Genomic DNA, 14,179 nt, shown 5'->3' with positions numbered 1-14,179 from the left:
AATTTTTTCTTTCGAATTTAAAATTGATTTCAGCACCCTTTCCGATCAATCCAAAAATCTCAAGTAATTCCGACACTGTTTTTTCATCATTATTTATCGATTCCAGGGGTGAAATGTATATGTTGGAAATTATCGATCATATCACCCTATATATATATATGTGTGTGTATATATAAAAGTTGCAGATTTTGTAGCAACTATATATATATATATCTGTTGTCAGAGAATTGGCGGAGTAAAACAACGGGTGAAAAACAAATAATAATAAAAAAAAATAAATAAAAATACCGCGACAAAAAGCTGTCGAGTACTCACGCGTGACGGATATAGGGAACTAACGTTATGACAATGTTGTGCGGTATATAAACGTATAAGCGAATGATTCAACGAGTCGTATAATCGCGGCAAATTAAACTTAATCGACGCCTCGCGTTTGTACCCACGTATAACATCGTTCAATGAAAGTCACACTTCGTAACACGGGTATGCATATAGTATCTATATGCATATATATATACATATATTACTTTACAGAACCGACACCGCGTCATCGATTTATATTAATTAATTGTACGCAAGAAACGTCGCACTGCAGCTTACAATTGTCAATGTTTGCAATAAACTTCCACATGTCAATATAGAGTTTTGTCCACACGCGTGTAACGTGAATATTCCTTCATTCCCGTTCGTATCGATTCATACTGTGAATTTGAGCCGCGGCTGAACTTTGCGTCACGATGTGAATTAACGGAGCTAGAAACGTGACGGCGCTTGTTTCTAGGTCAGGTTTAATCGGCCCAGTTCCGCGGCATCGCTCGGACAACGAGATTATACGCTCAGAATTTTGTTTCTATAAATTACGAGTGAATTGCCGCATTGCAGTTTCGACGGCCTCTTGGCTCCTTATGGCAATAAATTTTCAATATTCTTTACCAAACAGTAGTTTTAACCGTAACCGAAAAATGTATAATAGTTCTGGGCATAGAACGTAAAAATCGATTTTTTACAGTTATAAACAGAAAATCCCTATACAAACATGAAAGAATATATATATATATATATTTTTGTATATATCTTGATAATTTATTATGTTGGTACAACAGTGAATCGATGTTAAAGCCTTATACATTTGAAAAAAAACAAAGAAAAAAGAAAATAAATAAAGAAGTTTAATGTTGAAATATGTAACCATCAAACGAGGTATTGACAATGATAATCGTATATCAATATTTTCTTGTAATTTCAACCATATTTCAATAGTGATCGCTCATTCCCGGAGCGCCGCAGGCATTCGTAACAATTCGAAATCCTCTCTCTATTTAAACAAAGGTTAAGAGGCCCAGTGCTGTAACACAAGCGATACGTGTAAGCAGACTCGCGGTGTTTAGACTTACACGCGTGTTTGTATGGCGGGACCTTGAGCTATGAAAGGCATAATCGACGAAGCCTACCAACTCACAATTAGAAACACACCGATAATAGATTGTTGCGCGTCAATTTCGTCCCTGTGTGTAGAAAAACGCGTATGACTGCCTGTCTACCTCTGCATAAAACGCGTAACCGTCAAATCATTTTAAGATTCGTTATCCAAAAATGGAAGAGGAGAAAGAATAACAAATGGAAAACGAAGGTCAAAGCGCGAAAGTTTTTTTTACAGTCATAAAATGTAACCGACAAACGACTAATTTTCTTGTTTATTGTTTTCTTCGTTGACATTTCTAATTTTCTTTCCTTTTTTTCCTATTATTAGGAAAACGTTAAAGATTACACAATTCTTTCACCGGCCGCCTTAGTTATAATATTATCTTTTTAATTCAAGTATATTCGTAACAAATTTATTTAATAGACAATATAGAAACAAGTAGTTCTACACGATTTTAAAATTAAGATTTTCTGAATACATTAGTTAGAAGAATAACACGTTTCGCACACCATGCTGTAGCATTTCAATCAGACATCGTCATTATATCTGCAAAGAAATGTCTGGCGTTGCAAAGTAGTTCGTATTAGAAAAACATTGCATCTATTCCTACGATAATTTTGTAATTAACGTTTCGGTTTACTGCAAATAAAATCGATATCTTTGGTCAAACAAACTGCAATAATGTTATGAAACAGCACAGTAAAACCTATCCTCGATAGGTTCGTACATGTCTGCGATTTGCGATAATTACGATAATACGGGAAGAGGAAAAAAGTTCTTTTGCGCAGAAATATGCTAGGAGTGATTTGAATTCTTTCCGGTCGGTCAGGATAGTTTGTATACTACAGGTATATGTGTACTGTACGTACATTTAACGAACACAGTGCGGATACTAATATTCCAATATTACAACGAGACTCACTAATGATCCACGGAAAAATATTTATCCAATGCAAACTACTCACCGAAAAACCTCATAAATATATTTTATTTGTACAAACATAGGAAGTCATAGAGGTATAAATTCGAATATCAAATACGTAATAATACTCGTAATAGAAAAATGTATACTTCTTTACTTTAAACGTGCTTGTGACTCTACGGTGGTTGGCATAAATTATAACACGGAATATTACATAAACATACATTATACATAAAATCCGTGCCGCGGCGGTACAAATTATAAGAATATACGTGACCGGATGGCGATCTTACTTGACATAAATTGAAATATGTAACTAATTAGCAAACAATGACGATTAATTATTCGCAATAAATGAAAGTGTGAAATCAACGTCGAAAGTGCGGCATATTGCCGATTATAAGGTCGGTTTTTACGAAGGGGTTTCTTTTGAAGTAGGTAGGTCGTTTTGATATTACGCCTTTATACCTAATGTTATTACACGAACATTGTTCACTGTTAATTGTCTGTAAATTTTCTACATGTGATCGCATGTTTCCTTATTTGGTATACAAAAAATTTACCCGTTTATTACGAAATAATATTATTCGCTACCCGCGAACGGCGGCGCGTGTCTTAAAGTGGGAACGAAACGCGGATCTGCGAAGAATGATCTATTTCTGTTTCTCTAAACTGACGTTATAATAAGGCGGGAATAAATGAAGATATTTTGAGAAATGCGCAGGCAACGAGAGGAGCTTGCGCAACCGTATAATATCTTATATATACATGTGTATATATATATACACACGCACACACATATCGACTTCAGTGGCTGCCAAAGTACTCGCGTAAATACTAACCAGTGTACGGATGTAAAAGTTATAAATTTCAACGTTATTTCAGGGAAAAAGGAGGGGATTAAAATTTTCCAACTATAAATGTCAACCTGTCTCTCTTCCTCAAAGAGATGGAAACTTTTTGATTAATAAAAAACTAAATTTGACTTGAAAGAGGATTCCGGGTATTTGATGCGAATATTTCATTATTCTATAGAAGTTTTTCAATCGATCCAACCAATCGACGACGCATATTCTCCATTCGCCGATTATCATCGATATATTTAATGCGAAATAAAAATTACGTCTAACGGTGAATGAGTTCCAGACTCGTTATTTCAAATCTTTCCCTGCGCTTACAACGGTTCTCATGTCTATAACAATATATATATACAAATAAAAAATATGCCTGAGGGGTTAAAAAAAATCACGACAAAGTTAAGGTAAAGATTATTCAACACCTCCCTATTTCCAACGATACCTGTTTCGACACTTCCGCGAGTTGGAAAGAAAAGAAGTACCAAGTAAGAACTGCAACACGATCTTTTTCTCTTTACTCTATCTACGCAACGCTCATACACTTGTCTTCTACGAATAACTCAATTTATCCCCGTGTACATAGAATTTGGGAACAATATGTGATACCTTTCTTGAAAAAGTGTCGCATGTCTGACGTATGCACGTATTAAGCGCATGATAAATCGTTCACCAGACGCTAATTGAAGAATGATCAGCCAGGTGTATAATATACGTGTACTACGAACATTGATTCCCACTTACGTACGTAGCCAAGTTCAAATAGAAATGCAAAACGTATATGAAGGGATTGAAAATGAATTAGGAATAAACGGAAGGCCAGCTCGTATTTGCGCAGACGCGGAACGACCGGTGACCGTTGTTCACAATCTGGCTCTCACTCAGAGCAGACGGCCAGAAGCGTCTTTCCGTGGGTTTCTTCGGGTTAAAACCAATGACCGTGTCCGAGTCTCTTTTTACGCCTGTGAATAGCTGCTCTGCAGGCTCTTCACGACGCCTATGCACAAACGCCTGCTTGCCTCTACTATACATCAATTCCTAAATATAACTAACTACCGTTTGCTGCTTTGGCCTCGGATAGGAGCTTTGAATAAATGCATGCCGAAAAAAGGGGCTATTTTTTTTGTTACATGTTTTTTTTCTACCAATAATCGAGAACATTGCATGCGCAAGTCGCGGTTAGTCATTAAGTGGGTCAAACTGTGTATCTTATTTTTGGGAACGAGTCTGTTCGGTTATTATTCACTGACTCGAGAGTGAAAATTGAAGTAATTCAAATATAATAATCTAAACGTTATCGAGTAGGTAGGTGTACACGTGTACCGAAACTCTTGAGTAATACCGTTGCAAGTAGCAACCTTGTGTACTGAAAAATGATTCCACTCAAGCTGATTATCATGATATACTTGAAATATTTGCAAGTTAGCGTAAACAATTCGAACGGGAATATTTTCAGAAAGCGAAATCCAAAAGAAAAAAAAGAGGCGAACCTCGGTCTGCTGCCAGATTCCGATTTCGGATGGTAACTGTAACCGATTTAAACGGTTTTCCAATAGAACAAGAAATTGAAATCCAATTGTAATATTAATTTCAACGTAGAAATATTCGACGAGTATGTTTACACACGAAGATCGTGTCTTGCCAATGAATTCGCAGGGATAATTTTGTAACTCGCGACATTATGTACATACATGTATAAACATAGCGGGCGTTGAAGCGATACGTTAATTCATCACTCATCGAATACTAATTGTAACCCACGTCACATCCTGTAGCGATGCTAACGTTTGCTCGTGCGTCTAAATACACGCGCATGCGTACAAGGTGCATGATATGTATGATATACTTTATCCTTCAGGGCCATATTTCAGCTTATAGCCGTCTGTAACCATATATACACATGCTGCACAGCTATAACTGAAAGATAAACACAAAACTAATCTCTGTTTTGATACCTGTGGAGGGGGAGGGGGGGAGGAACACGATTAAAATCTCGGAGATGTAAGACGACACGTGCGGTGAAAAATTCAATCCTGAACGAATAACAATCTTTGTTAGGTATGTGATAAATATTATGTTTCAAGTTTATTTCTGTCGACATTTGTGATAAATACTTTTGAAAAATTGGCGCTCGATGCCCTTATTCGAATAATGTTTAAATTTCAAACTCTTTGTAACGAGTATCAAGTGCATGCGATACATGCGAAGATTTTCGTTGAATGAAATATTTTTGAAACCTGTGTTAATCGATGAGGAACAGTTATCGTAAATCTGCCGCAGCTGACTTTAAAGAGTTATTTTTAAATTTACACAGTTGACGCGTATCGTTCGCAAGCGAATATTATGTGTTACGTATGTACCGCAAAAGTGGGTTTATTAACTTATTTGACGTTACTTATCGTTTCCCCCGGGTTGGAAAGGAGGCTAATTGTAAATTAAACATTTCGCGTTAATAATAAAAGTATCGTCAAGTTCTCAAGCCCTCGAATAGAGGGGGGAGAGGAGGAGGAGGAGGAGGAGGAGGAGGAGGAGGAGGAGGAGGAGGAGGAGGAGGAGGAGGAGGGAGGTAAATGCTTTGAGCGATAATAATATCGAGTTTCGAGAAAAACAAAACAGTTATATCACCGAGTGTCCGTGAGGTTTTCGAATTCGTTACGAAAGTGATCGAAGCTAATTCGTAGGTTGGAACGATCAAAATAGAACGAAAAGAATGAGAATAAGAAGAAGGTTGAAATAGTAAAGAGCAAATAAAAACGTGAACCGCATTCCTACCTTCAGACGTTTGAGCTTTCCGTCTCTCGCTGCGTGATACACCAGGCTTTTAAAATCCATATTTTCATGCTACGTTCCTCGGACAGCCGCACTCTCTACCGACCGACCCCTTTTCTTCTTCTATCAGCTGGTTTATGCTGTTCTTTGTCCCGGTGACTCAGCCGGCGAGTCTTCCTCTCGTTGCTTCTCCTTTTTTCCTCTTCTCTCTCTCTCTCTCTCTATCCCCGTTATTTTCTTTTCAACCGCTCTCTCAGCCCGGCTAAGGAGCTGGGTAAGACACCAGAGGTCCGGTTAAATGAGCGTGGGACGAAAGCTCTCCTCGCCTTTCTGCGATTCGGTCGTTACAACAACAGGCGGTACGTAAAACACCCCGCGGCAATCGAATCGTTACGGGTGAAAAAGGTTCCCCGCTATCGCAACGTTGCAGGTAGAAAACGCGCTAGCGATGCGTCTCGAGCGTCTTGTGATTTTTAAATTTATATGCTTTTAGTTTTCCTTTCTTCTTAACACACACACGCGCGCCTTTCTCGCGATATTCCGAAATCCCCCCCCGTCCGACCTTGATTTTCCTTCACAACCGACACTTCTTAATATCTACTATTTGTACAAGGCCTGTTTTATTTTTCTCTTTTCTTGTTTGTAACACGCCGAAAGTCTTACACCATCGAGAGCGACAAAGCGGTCGGGGTACGGGAAAAACCGCTGCTTCAACTCCGACTTGCCGTAAGCACTGAGCGACTACTAACAGCGGTAACAGCTCCCAGCATCGATCTCAGCTCGTCCTATCGCGATCTTCGTCCCTCTACCTTCTCCCCTCACCCCCCACCACCTTACCCACCGCCGACGGCGAAGCCGACGCGAGTCAGAGAGAGACGACGCGATCCCCCCCTCCCTCTTTTTTTTTCATCTCTCGCAGTCACGTCTTTCTTGTATACCTGTGAATCGGTCCGGACCGAGAATAAAAATTCCCTATCGTCTGTCATCTGTTTTACTTCACCTTCATAGGTCAAGCTCGCAATTTAACGGAGGTAGCTACGTAGTTTTTCGACAACGGATTAAAAAAAAAAAAACACCAGTCGCCCGTTGAAAAATACGGACGCGAGTAGGTGTCATGCGTGTTGAGCAAGAGGCTGCTTCTTCGATCCCGTCAGTGGTGGAGGTTCATATGTATGCCGCAGGTCACAGCACCGTACCGTCGGTCGTTGCGTCGGTAGCGTAGATCTCTGTAAAACGCGCTTAGCAAATGCTGTTCAACCGTGTTACCAGATGAAGCAAGCCTTTCTTTTTACATCTCACAGTGTTGCGCGATTTTATTGCCGGTGATAAATCGGCGATGAGGAATAACACGAACGTCTATCCCATCAAGCAAAACCGCGATATTCGTTGACCCTTTCTTAGAAACTCCGATTTATCAATTATCCCAACGTTCATGGATAGGAAAAAAACGTTGTAAAGGACGGTTTTTTATTTTATTTTTTTTTTCGTTGCCGCGCTTGTAAGGTGCGTACGATTGAGATGAAAATTGAAAAAGCAAACCAATTCATAACTTGCCGTAACACAGAGACGGCGGACGAATCGCGTCTTTGAATTTTTCGTACAATAGTAAGTTCGTGCGCGGTAACTTCAACTCATTCGGAGGTGTATAATTTTATCGCTTCTTTTTACGTTGTAAGGAAACTTTGATGACTGCACTTACCTTCGATGAACCGTTGTATCGACCTACCGACGAATTTTCTGTATTCAGATAGGTAGGTACTTCATGTACTTGGGTTTAATTTTTTTGACATATATTATTACGACAACGTCGGTCCTTTATATGTTGTACGCGGATAAACGTCAGTTCCTGACACGCGTTCAGTAAATTGGTAAAATCGTGATTCCTCTTCCGTTAATATCGGTGTAGAAATTTGATGTACGTACGTGTGTGTATATATCGAGTTAAAAGAGACTCGCCGCTCTGCGCATTACAAATATCATGTATGAAGAGTAAATAAAAATCCGCCACACGTCAAAACCGCACGAAAAAAACATCACGTAGAGAAAAAAGCGACGTGGCAACGAATATTATACATCTAATAAGACCGCAGTCATTTATCATGCGATCGTCGCTGGCCATTTGTCTGTAGTACAAGAGTCCAGGAAATCTCAGCAACGACTCGATTTCATCTTATTGTTTTTATTATTATTATTTTTGTGGTTGTTGTTTTTGATATTATTATTATTATTATTATTATACAATCTCGCAATCTTTCTCGCAGCTCGGCACCGTCAAAACGTATTTGTGTATTACTTCATAAAAAACCGCGACCGGCATCTCGTGAATCCTTCAGAGACTGTGGACGGGGTAAGCAAAAGGGTGCAGTAAAGTGCTGCAGTGTGCGTATTGCCTATAAAGTATATCGCATCTACAGATATCACGTACAATACACCTTAATTCCACAACGTCGGCTGATCTTGACTCAGGATTGAATCAAACCTGATCCCATTCAGCATGGATGCGTTATTGCGGTGTGCTTGTACGTACAACGGTGTGATGTTGCACGGTGGCGATGAGATTATTACCGCAAAAATCGTAAAAAAGAATGGGTACAGCATGTGTACCGATACTCCCATTATTCGCGATGCAGAAACAGCAGCGTACGGGAATGTGAAAAAAGCTGTACGTGTATCAGCGTATAACGTATCGGTACCTACGTAAAAATGCACATTGCTGTAACAACGGTAAAGATACTATCTACCACCGTTACTGTTAACAATAACAGCAACAAAAAAAACAACACGAACGATAACAATAGTTACAGAAGAAAAGTAATTTACGAGGAGAAAATAACACGTTCGGTTTGAACGAGGTATTTCTCGCTGCTTATAGATGAGTGGGTCGGGCGATACGTTTTTTTGCAAGCGTGGATCCGGAAGCAAGTGTATTTACTGAGCGTGTAGGCGTGCTATAAACACATATATAATATAGGTATATACTCACAACGATGCCAGTCAGATGCCGTAGGGGAACGCGAGGCACACAATGGAACCTCTGAAAATTTTTGACAAAATAGAAAAGAATTTTTTTTAATATCGAGATATTATTAGATGCTGGTTTAATGTGTGTTGAATTAAAGTTTGCAACATTCTTTCAGTGCGGAAAATTTTTTGTTTTTCAAGATATTTTGAAAATAATGTTTTAGATAAAAGCCATTTGCTCCGGAATATAAATTTATTTGGTCATACATATCGATAGATAATCAATCGTTCGTTCAATGCAGGTAGAATTAAAGGATGCAGTCATTGAAATAAAAAAAAAATTGAAACATTTTTTAAATCATTTTTTGGAGGGAGTCCGTCATTCAGTAGAATTCTTTCAATTTTTTTTTTTAAATCAAGTAACGCAATATAATGATAAATGTGTTCGACATAGATCGAAGCAAATTGTGACCCGGTGCTCAAAAGGAACAAAAAATAATTGTCGGCTCAGGGGATTCGTCGTGCCCTATGTTCCCCTATAAGTTTAGTTATCAGGATGCGGGAAAAGGGTCTGATATTACGCATTCCGGACGACGATGCAAGCGCTTCGAAATCCATACCGCGCGTCGAACTGCACTTCATGCGTATATATATACGTAATACAGGTATACATTTGTGCGCTGAAACTGTGCACTCGGTTCGAAAATCGTAACTGTGTAGAAAGAAACGATAATTGATGAAGCCTGGCCGAATTATGCGACTGCTACATGGGGCGGGAGGGGAGATGAAAGGAGCGTTATATAGCGTATCTCTTACGGATCTGGATTTGGAGGATACGGGGGGACGCGAAGGCGGAGGATGAGAATAGCTGTTTAAGTATACCTGTTCGTGTGTGCGTTGAGATTGGTACAGAGATGCGGAGGAGGGCGGCTATTGGGATGCGAAAGAAAGAGGTATATCCTATTCGGGACGCGCAGAGTAAGAAATTTCTGCCGGTGGGTGAACAGAGGAGGGACGAAGAGGGAGATACACACGGATAGAGTCGAGTATAGTCGACGAGTTGGTCGGCGGTAATGGCACGACTCGACTCGACTCGACTCGGCGACTTACAAAGAAAAAGAAGGATAGGGCGAGGGAAAAAATACGAAAACGGAAAGAAGGGTAAAAGGAGGACGAAAGCAGCTACACACAGAAGTCGTTACGACTTTTTAACCAGCGACCCGCATGCACGGTGAATACATTCTAACGCGAGAAATCAGCCTGCACTTGCATCGTAGCCACTAACTCCGCAACATTTCTTTTCGCCGAGGGAAACGGCGAACGTTCTTTTCTTAAATTATGTTATGCGACGCGGCTCGGAGACCGCGACGATTGTGTTTCGGTGCACTTTGCTGGGAAAAAAAGCTGTCCCCTTGTTAATGGGAATTGGCCGGGCAGCTAGCCGCCAGAGATTTCGGAGCTGTCTCAAAAGATTATTATGTTTATTTACGTGCATGTGTATATTTTTCTGAATGAATTTTGAAGAACTTACTATTGCGATTTCGTACAATTCATGCCATTTCTTTACTTCTGCGTCAAATGAAAAAGCATTGGAATGTATTTCTTCAGAATTGCGTGTATAACGGGGCTGTTAAGCCCTTTTTCGCATTTCAAATACACAGACGTCGATATTTGGAGATGTATGCGTCAACGTTGAAATCGACTAGGACACCCCCCTTAGAAGATTACCAAGTATAGACTGTATTATTTTTATCAACGAACCTTTATACGGAAGAATTAATTTCATCCGGGATAAATAACAACCGCGGAGAAATGTTGCGTACCTGTATTATTAAAAAAAGTAAAAATAGTTTCGTTCGATGTATCCCGCTACCTTACGCGACGAGTATTACATACATGCAAACAGTGTAAACGTAGGCTGTCGGGTAGGTAAATGCACACGGTCAATTACTCGATATTTGAAATTCGCATGGAAATTTGAAATACGCTGCTACTGCTTTTGCTGCTCCCGCTGCTGCATCATCGGATAGCGTTTTAAATTATTAATTTCAACCCCCCTCCCCGGTGTATGCGCGTTCGTCATTTCACCTGCTGCAGCGTATATCGGTACATTGTACGTACGCATACGTGCAACGTGTACATCAGCTATATTCCGCGAAGCTTGGGTGTGTGGATATTTTACACTGTGTAGATCACACGTGGCCATAGATCTAATCGTAAACTTGTATAACGTAGGAAAAGGATTGAGTTTCGAGCATAAAAAAAAATTGAGAAAAAGATATATTGCCATACGTTTATTGTATCATTTCTGTTTAAATGACTGAGTACATTTATAACGTATTAGGTATAATGTGTTTAACATGTTCTATCGCACAATGTCACGTTTTAGAAAATCCATTTTCGAGTGCGGAACAAATATCCTGCCGGCACTTGATCTTTGGCAAACCCCTTCTTGAATAAGCTGTGTAAACGGAAAATAAAAAACAAATAAATAAAAATGACGTATACTTGCATATAGAAAACTGTCTGAAAGATGAAGAGAAAGGGAATGGAACACAGTTTATCTTCGGCTGGATGAATAAGATTTGTACGCATACGTATATATAATATATACACGTTTAGCCAAGAGTATATAAGTCGCAACGACGTCCTTCCCCTCGATTCTTCCCGGTTGAACGGAAAGTACACACGCTTTACTGAAACGCCGTGGTGCCGTGTCGGAGTCGATAAACATAAAAAAAGTAAAGTAAATAATTAAAAATATACAGGCATATACATATAACTGTGCATTCACTCTAAGCATTGGTATAAAGCCACAGTACTAGGGCATGATCAGTATTTTCCTACAAAAATTACCGGGTTTAACTACCTCTGAGTTACATACCACTCTAAGGTATTTATACAAGAACTAATTGATATTAAAAAGTTTTCTACAGCTTACTTGTGCAACAAATGTACACATAATATTATCCGTATCGAACGTATCGTCAACTTGTTATTTGTTACGTGTGACTTGTTTGTGAATCATAATTTTAATGACTTGTGTCTATATATACAGGGTCATTCATTTGTTGCTGAACACCAGCGATATGCCAATTTGGAAGCGGATAGAGATTCGTGGTAGTTTATATCGTAAGCGCGTCCCAGGATTGGCTGGCGCAGTTGTCACGTGGTTCGAACCAGAGCCGTACCACACTTCGACCGTTGAATTCCCTAGCCCGGCTGTCATTGTCGCATTATTGTCTAGGGAATTCAACGATCAAAGTGTTGTGCGGCTCTGTTTCGAACCACGTGACAACTGCGCCAGCCAATCCTGGGACGCGCTTACGATATAAACTACCACGAATCTCTATCCGTTTCTACACTGTCATATCGCTGGTGTTCAACAACGAATGAATGACCCTGTATACATGTATACAATATAGCCAAATTAATCCATTATCGTCTATACGGTAGAGATAAAATACGTGTAACGTAAAATCGTTTGAGGTATAGGTGTGTACATAAAATTATTACTTCTATCGTACGCATTAACTCTTGTATATTGTACATCGATAAGAATCTTGGAACTTTTCAACGTGTAAATACAGCGTGTAATACATATACGTGCGTACAGATACGATGCAATAATAATTATATATACGAACTCCGTCATGTCCGAATATCAACGCCTCTTCATTTCGCCAATACTATACCTACACCGAAAGTTAGTGGGTATATATATATATATATATATATATACATACATGTATGCGTATATATACCAATGTATTATGTATAAATAGATGTACCCACAGTATGGGTAACGGCGGAGGAGGTAAGATGATGAGTGATAACACATCGGAGATTCGGAACGCGTAGTATGTATTATAATTTCCGCGCAACGAATCCCCCTCCCGTTCCTCTTCCCCACACCCTGGTTCTCACCCACACCCTCCCCCTCCCCCGGCCCCTACCACCAACACCACACACCAGTATTCTTTACCCGCGCCGTCTCGCTTCAGCACTTCGCTGCACTCATCCGGCTCTCTCCGACACAGCAGCGCAACATTTGGTACTCGACTTGGTCGGTAATGGGAGATAGCCATGAAGGAAGAAGGAGAAGAAGAAGAAGCAGAAGAAGAAGGAGGAGAAGACTTAGTCGGTACGCCCGCCCGCTCGTTGAACGAGCACGAGACAGAAAGAGAGAGAGCGAGAGCGACAGAGAGAGTGAGATTGAGCGTTATGTCGGCTGTGCGGAGAAGGGAGAGAGAAGAGAAGAGCAGCGAGGGATGCGCGCGCCTGTCGGGAGCGTGAGCGAGAGAGAGAGAGATCGAGAAAGCGCGAGCGAGGGGGGGGGGGGGGGGGACGAGACGGTTCGTCAGTCCGTCGTTCCGTGTCGTGTGTTTCGACGCGGCGGCAAGCGGCGTTCACACGTTCCAACTTTCCAGCCCCCAGCAGTCGAGAGTCGAGCGTCGTTCCTCGCAGGCGAAGAACGTTCCGTGACGTGTGACGCGTGGTTCTGCCGGACGTATCTACGTCGATCGCTTCTTGAAATCGTTGGTCCTTCCTTCCTTCTTTCTTTCTTTCTCTCTTTTCTCTCTTATCCTCGTCACCCTTAACTCGACCCAGCGAAGTCGACACAAGTAGTCGTTGACGGAGCTGCCGTGTCGTTTGTGCTGGTGCTCGTGCTCGTGCTCGTGAAAAGTGCCCTCCAGTTTGTTGTGCGTGTTTTCGCCCGGTTTGTGGCGGGGGTGCGACGCGGGGAGAGAATAAAGAGAGATAGATAGTGAACGCGAAAGGGAAGAAGTGTGAGGGGGCAGGCAACAATAGAGTTTCATCGGGATGTGCGGGCGATCCTTCCGCCCGTTGCGTTAAACGTAAAAAAAAAAAATAAATAAAAACGAAACGAAAATCGCGAATATAAACAAATGAAAAAGTGAAGGGGAGGAACGCCGCTTCCGGTATTTACTGCAACAGCTGATAACGTGCGTTTTACGTTATTCGGTTGTTTTTTTTATTTATTTATTTTTTTTTTCATTTTCGTCGCGTTTTATTCCTTGTTTCTTAAACTTTCCCGCCTGTCGTAAAACGTTTTACTTTTTAATCTACGATCGCAACGCCACCCGTGTTGAGTGTGAGTTATTTTTACAGCCAAAAGTCGGATGGATTTCATTCGCGTGTTTTCACGTTGAACGGTATCAGTTTTGACGGTTGTTTTTTTTTTTTTACTCACAATCGGATGATCGAATTAACAATAAGAAACAAACG

General features: G+C 40.5%; 2 protein-coding genes across 15 annotated transcripts in view; one reads left to right on the top strand and one right to left on the bottom strand.

Annotated features, from left to right (window-relative positions):
* Positions 1-6,740, bottom strand: part of LOC124220931 (protein fem-1 homolog CG6966) — a 32,337-nt gene extending 25,597 nt beyond the window's left edge. Inside the window, exon 1 of the mRNA XM_046630398.2 lies at positions 5,972-6,740. Within this exon, the coding sequence (XP_046486354.1) occupies positions 5,972-6,031 (60 nt within the window). The 5' untranslated portion in view covers positions 6,032-6,740. The remainder of the gene's footprint in view (positions 1-5,971) is intronic.
* A 6,600-nt stretch (positions 6,741-13,340) lies between these two features.
* Positions 13,341-14,179, top strand: part of gro (TLE family member transcriptional corepressor groucho) — a 58,300-nt gene continuing 57,461 nt past the window's right edge. For 7 of the 14 annotated variants that reach the window (XM_046630492.2, XM_046630500.2, XM_046630497.2 and 4 more), the window contains exon 1: positions 13,341-13,872. The gene's annotated coding sequence lies outside the window, so the exon portion shown is untranslated. Of the gene's footprint in view, positions 13,897-13,921; positions 14,046-14,179 lie in introns of those variants that run through there. The other 7 variants (XM_046630495.2, XM_046630491.2, XM_069137021.1 and 4 more) reach the window with 4 other exon arrangements.

The sequence above is a fragment of the Neodiprion pinetum genome, chromosome 6, assembly GCF_021155775.2.
Source record: "Neodiprion pinetum isolate iyNeoPine1 chromosome 6, iyNeoPine1.2, whole genome shotgun sequence".
Lineage (NCBI taxonomy): Eukaryota > Metazoa > Arthropoda > Insecta > Hymenoptera > Diprionidae > Neodiprion > Neodiprion pinetum.
The sequence above is the reverse complement of the archived record's forward strand: the minus strand, read 5'-3'. Positions and strand labels throughout refer to the sequence as shown.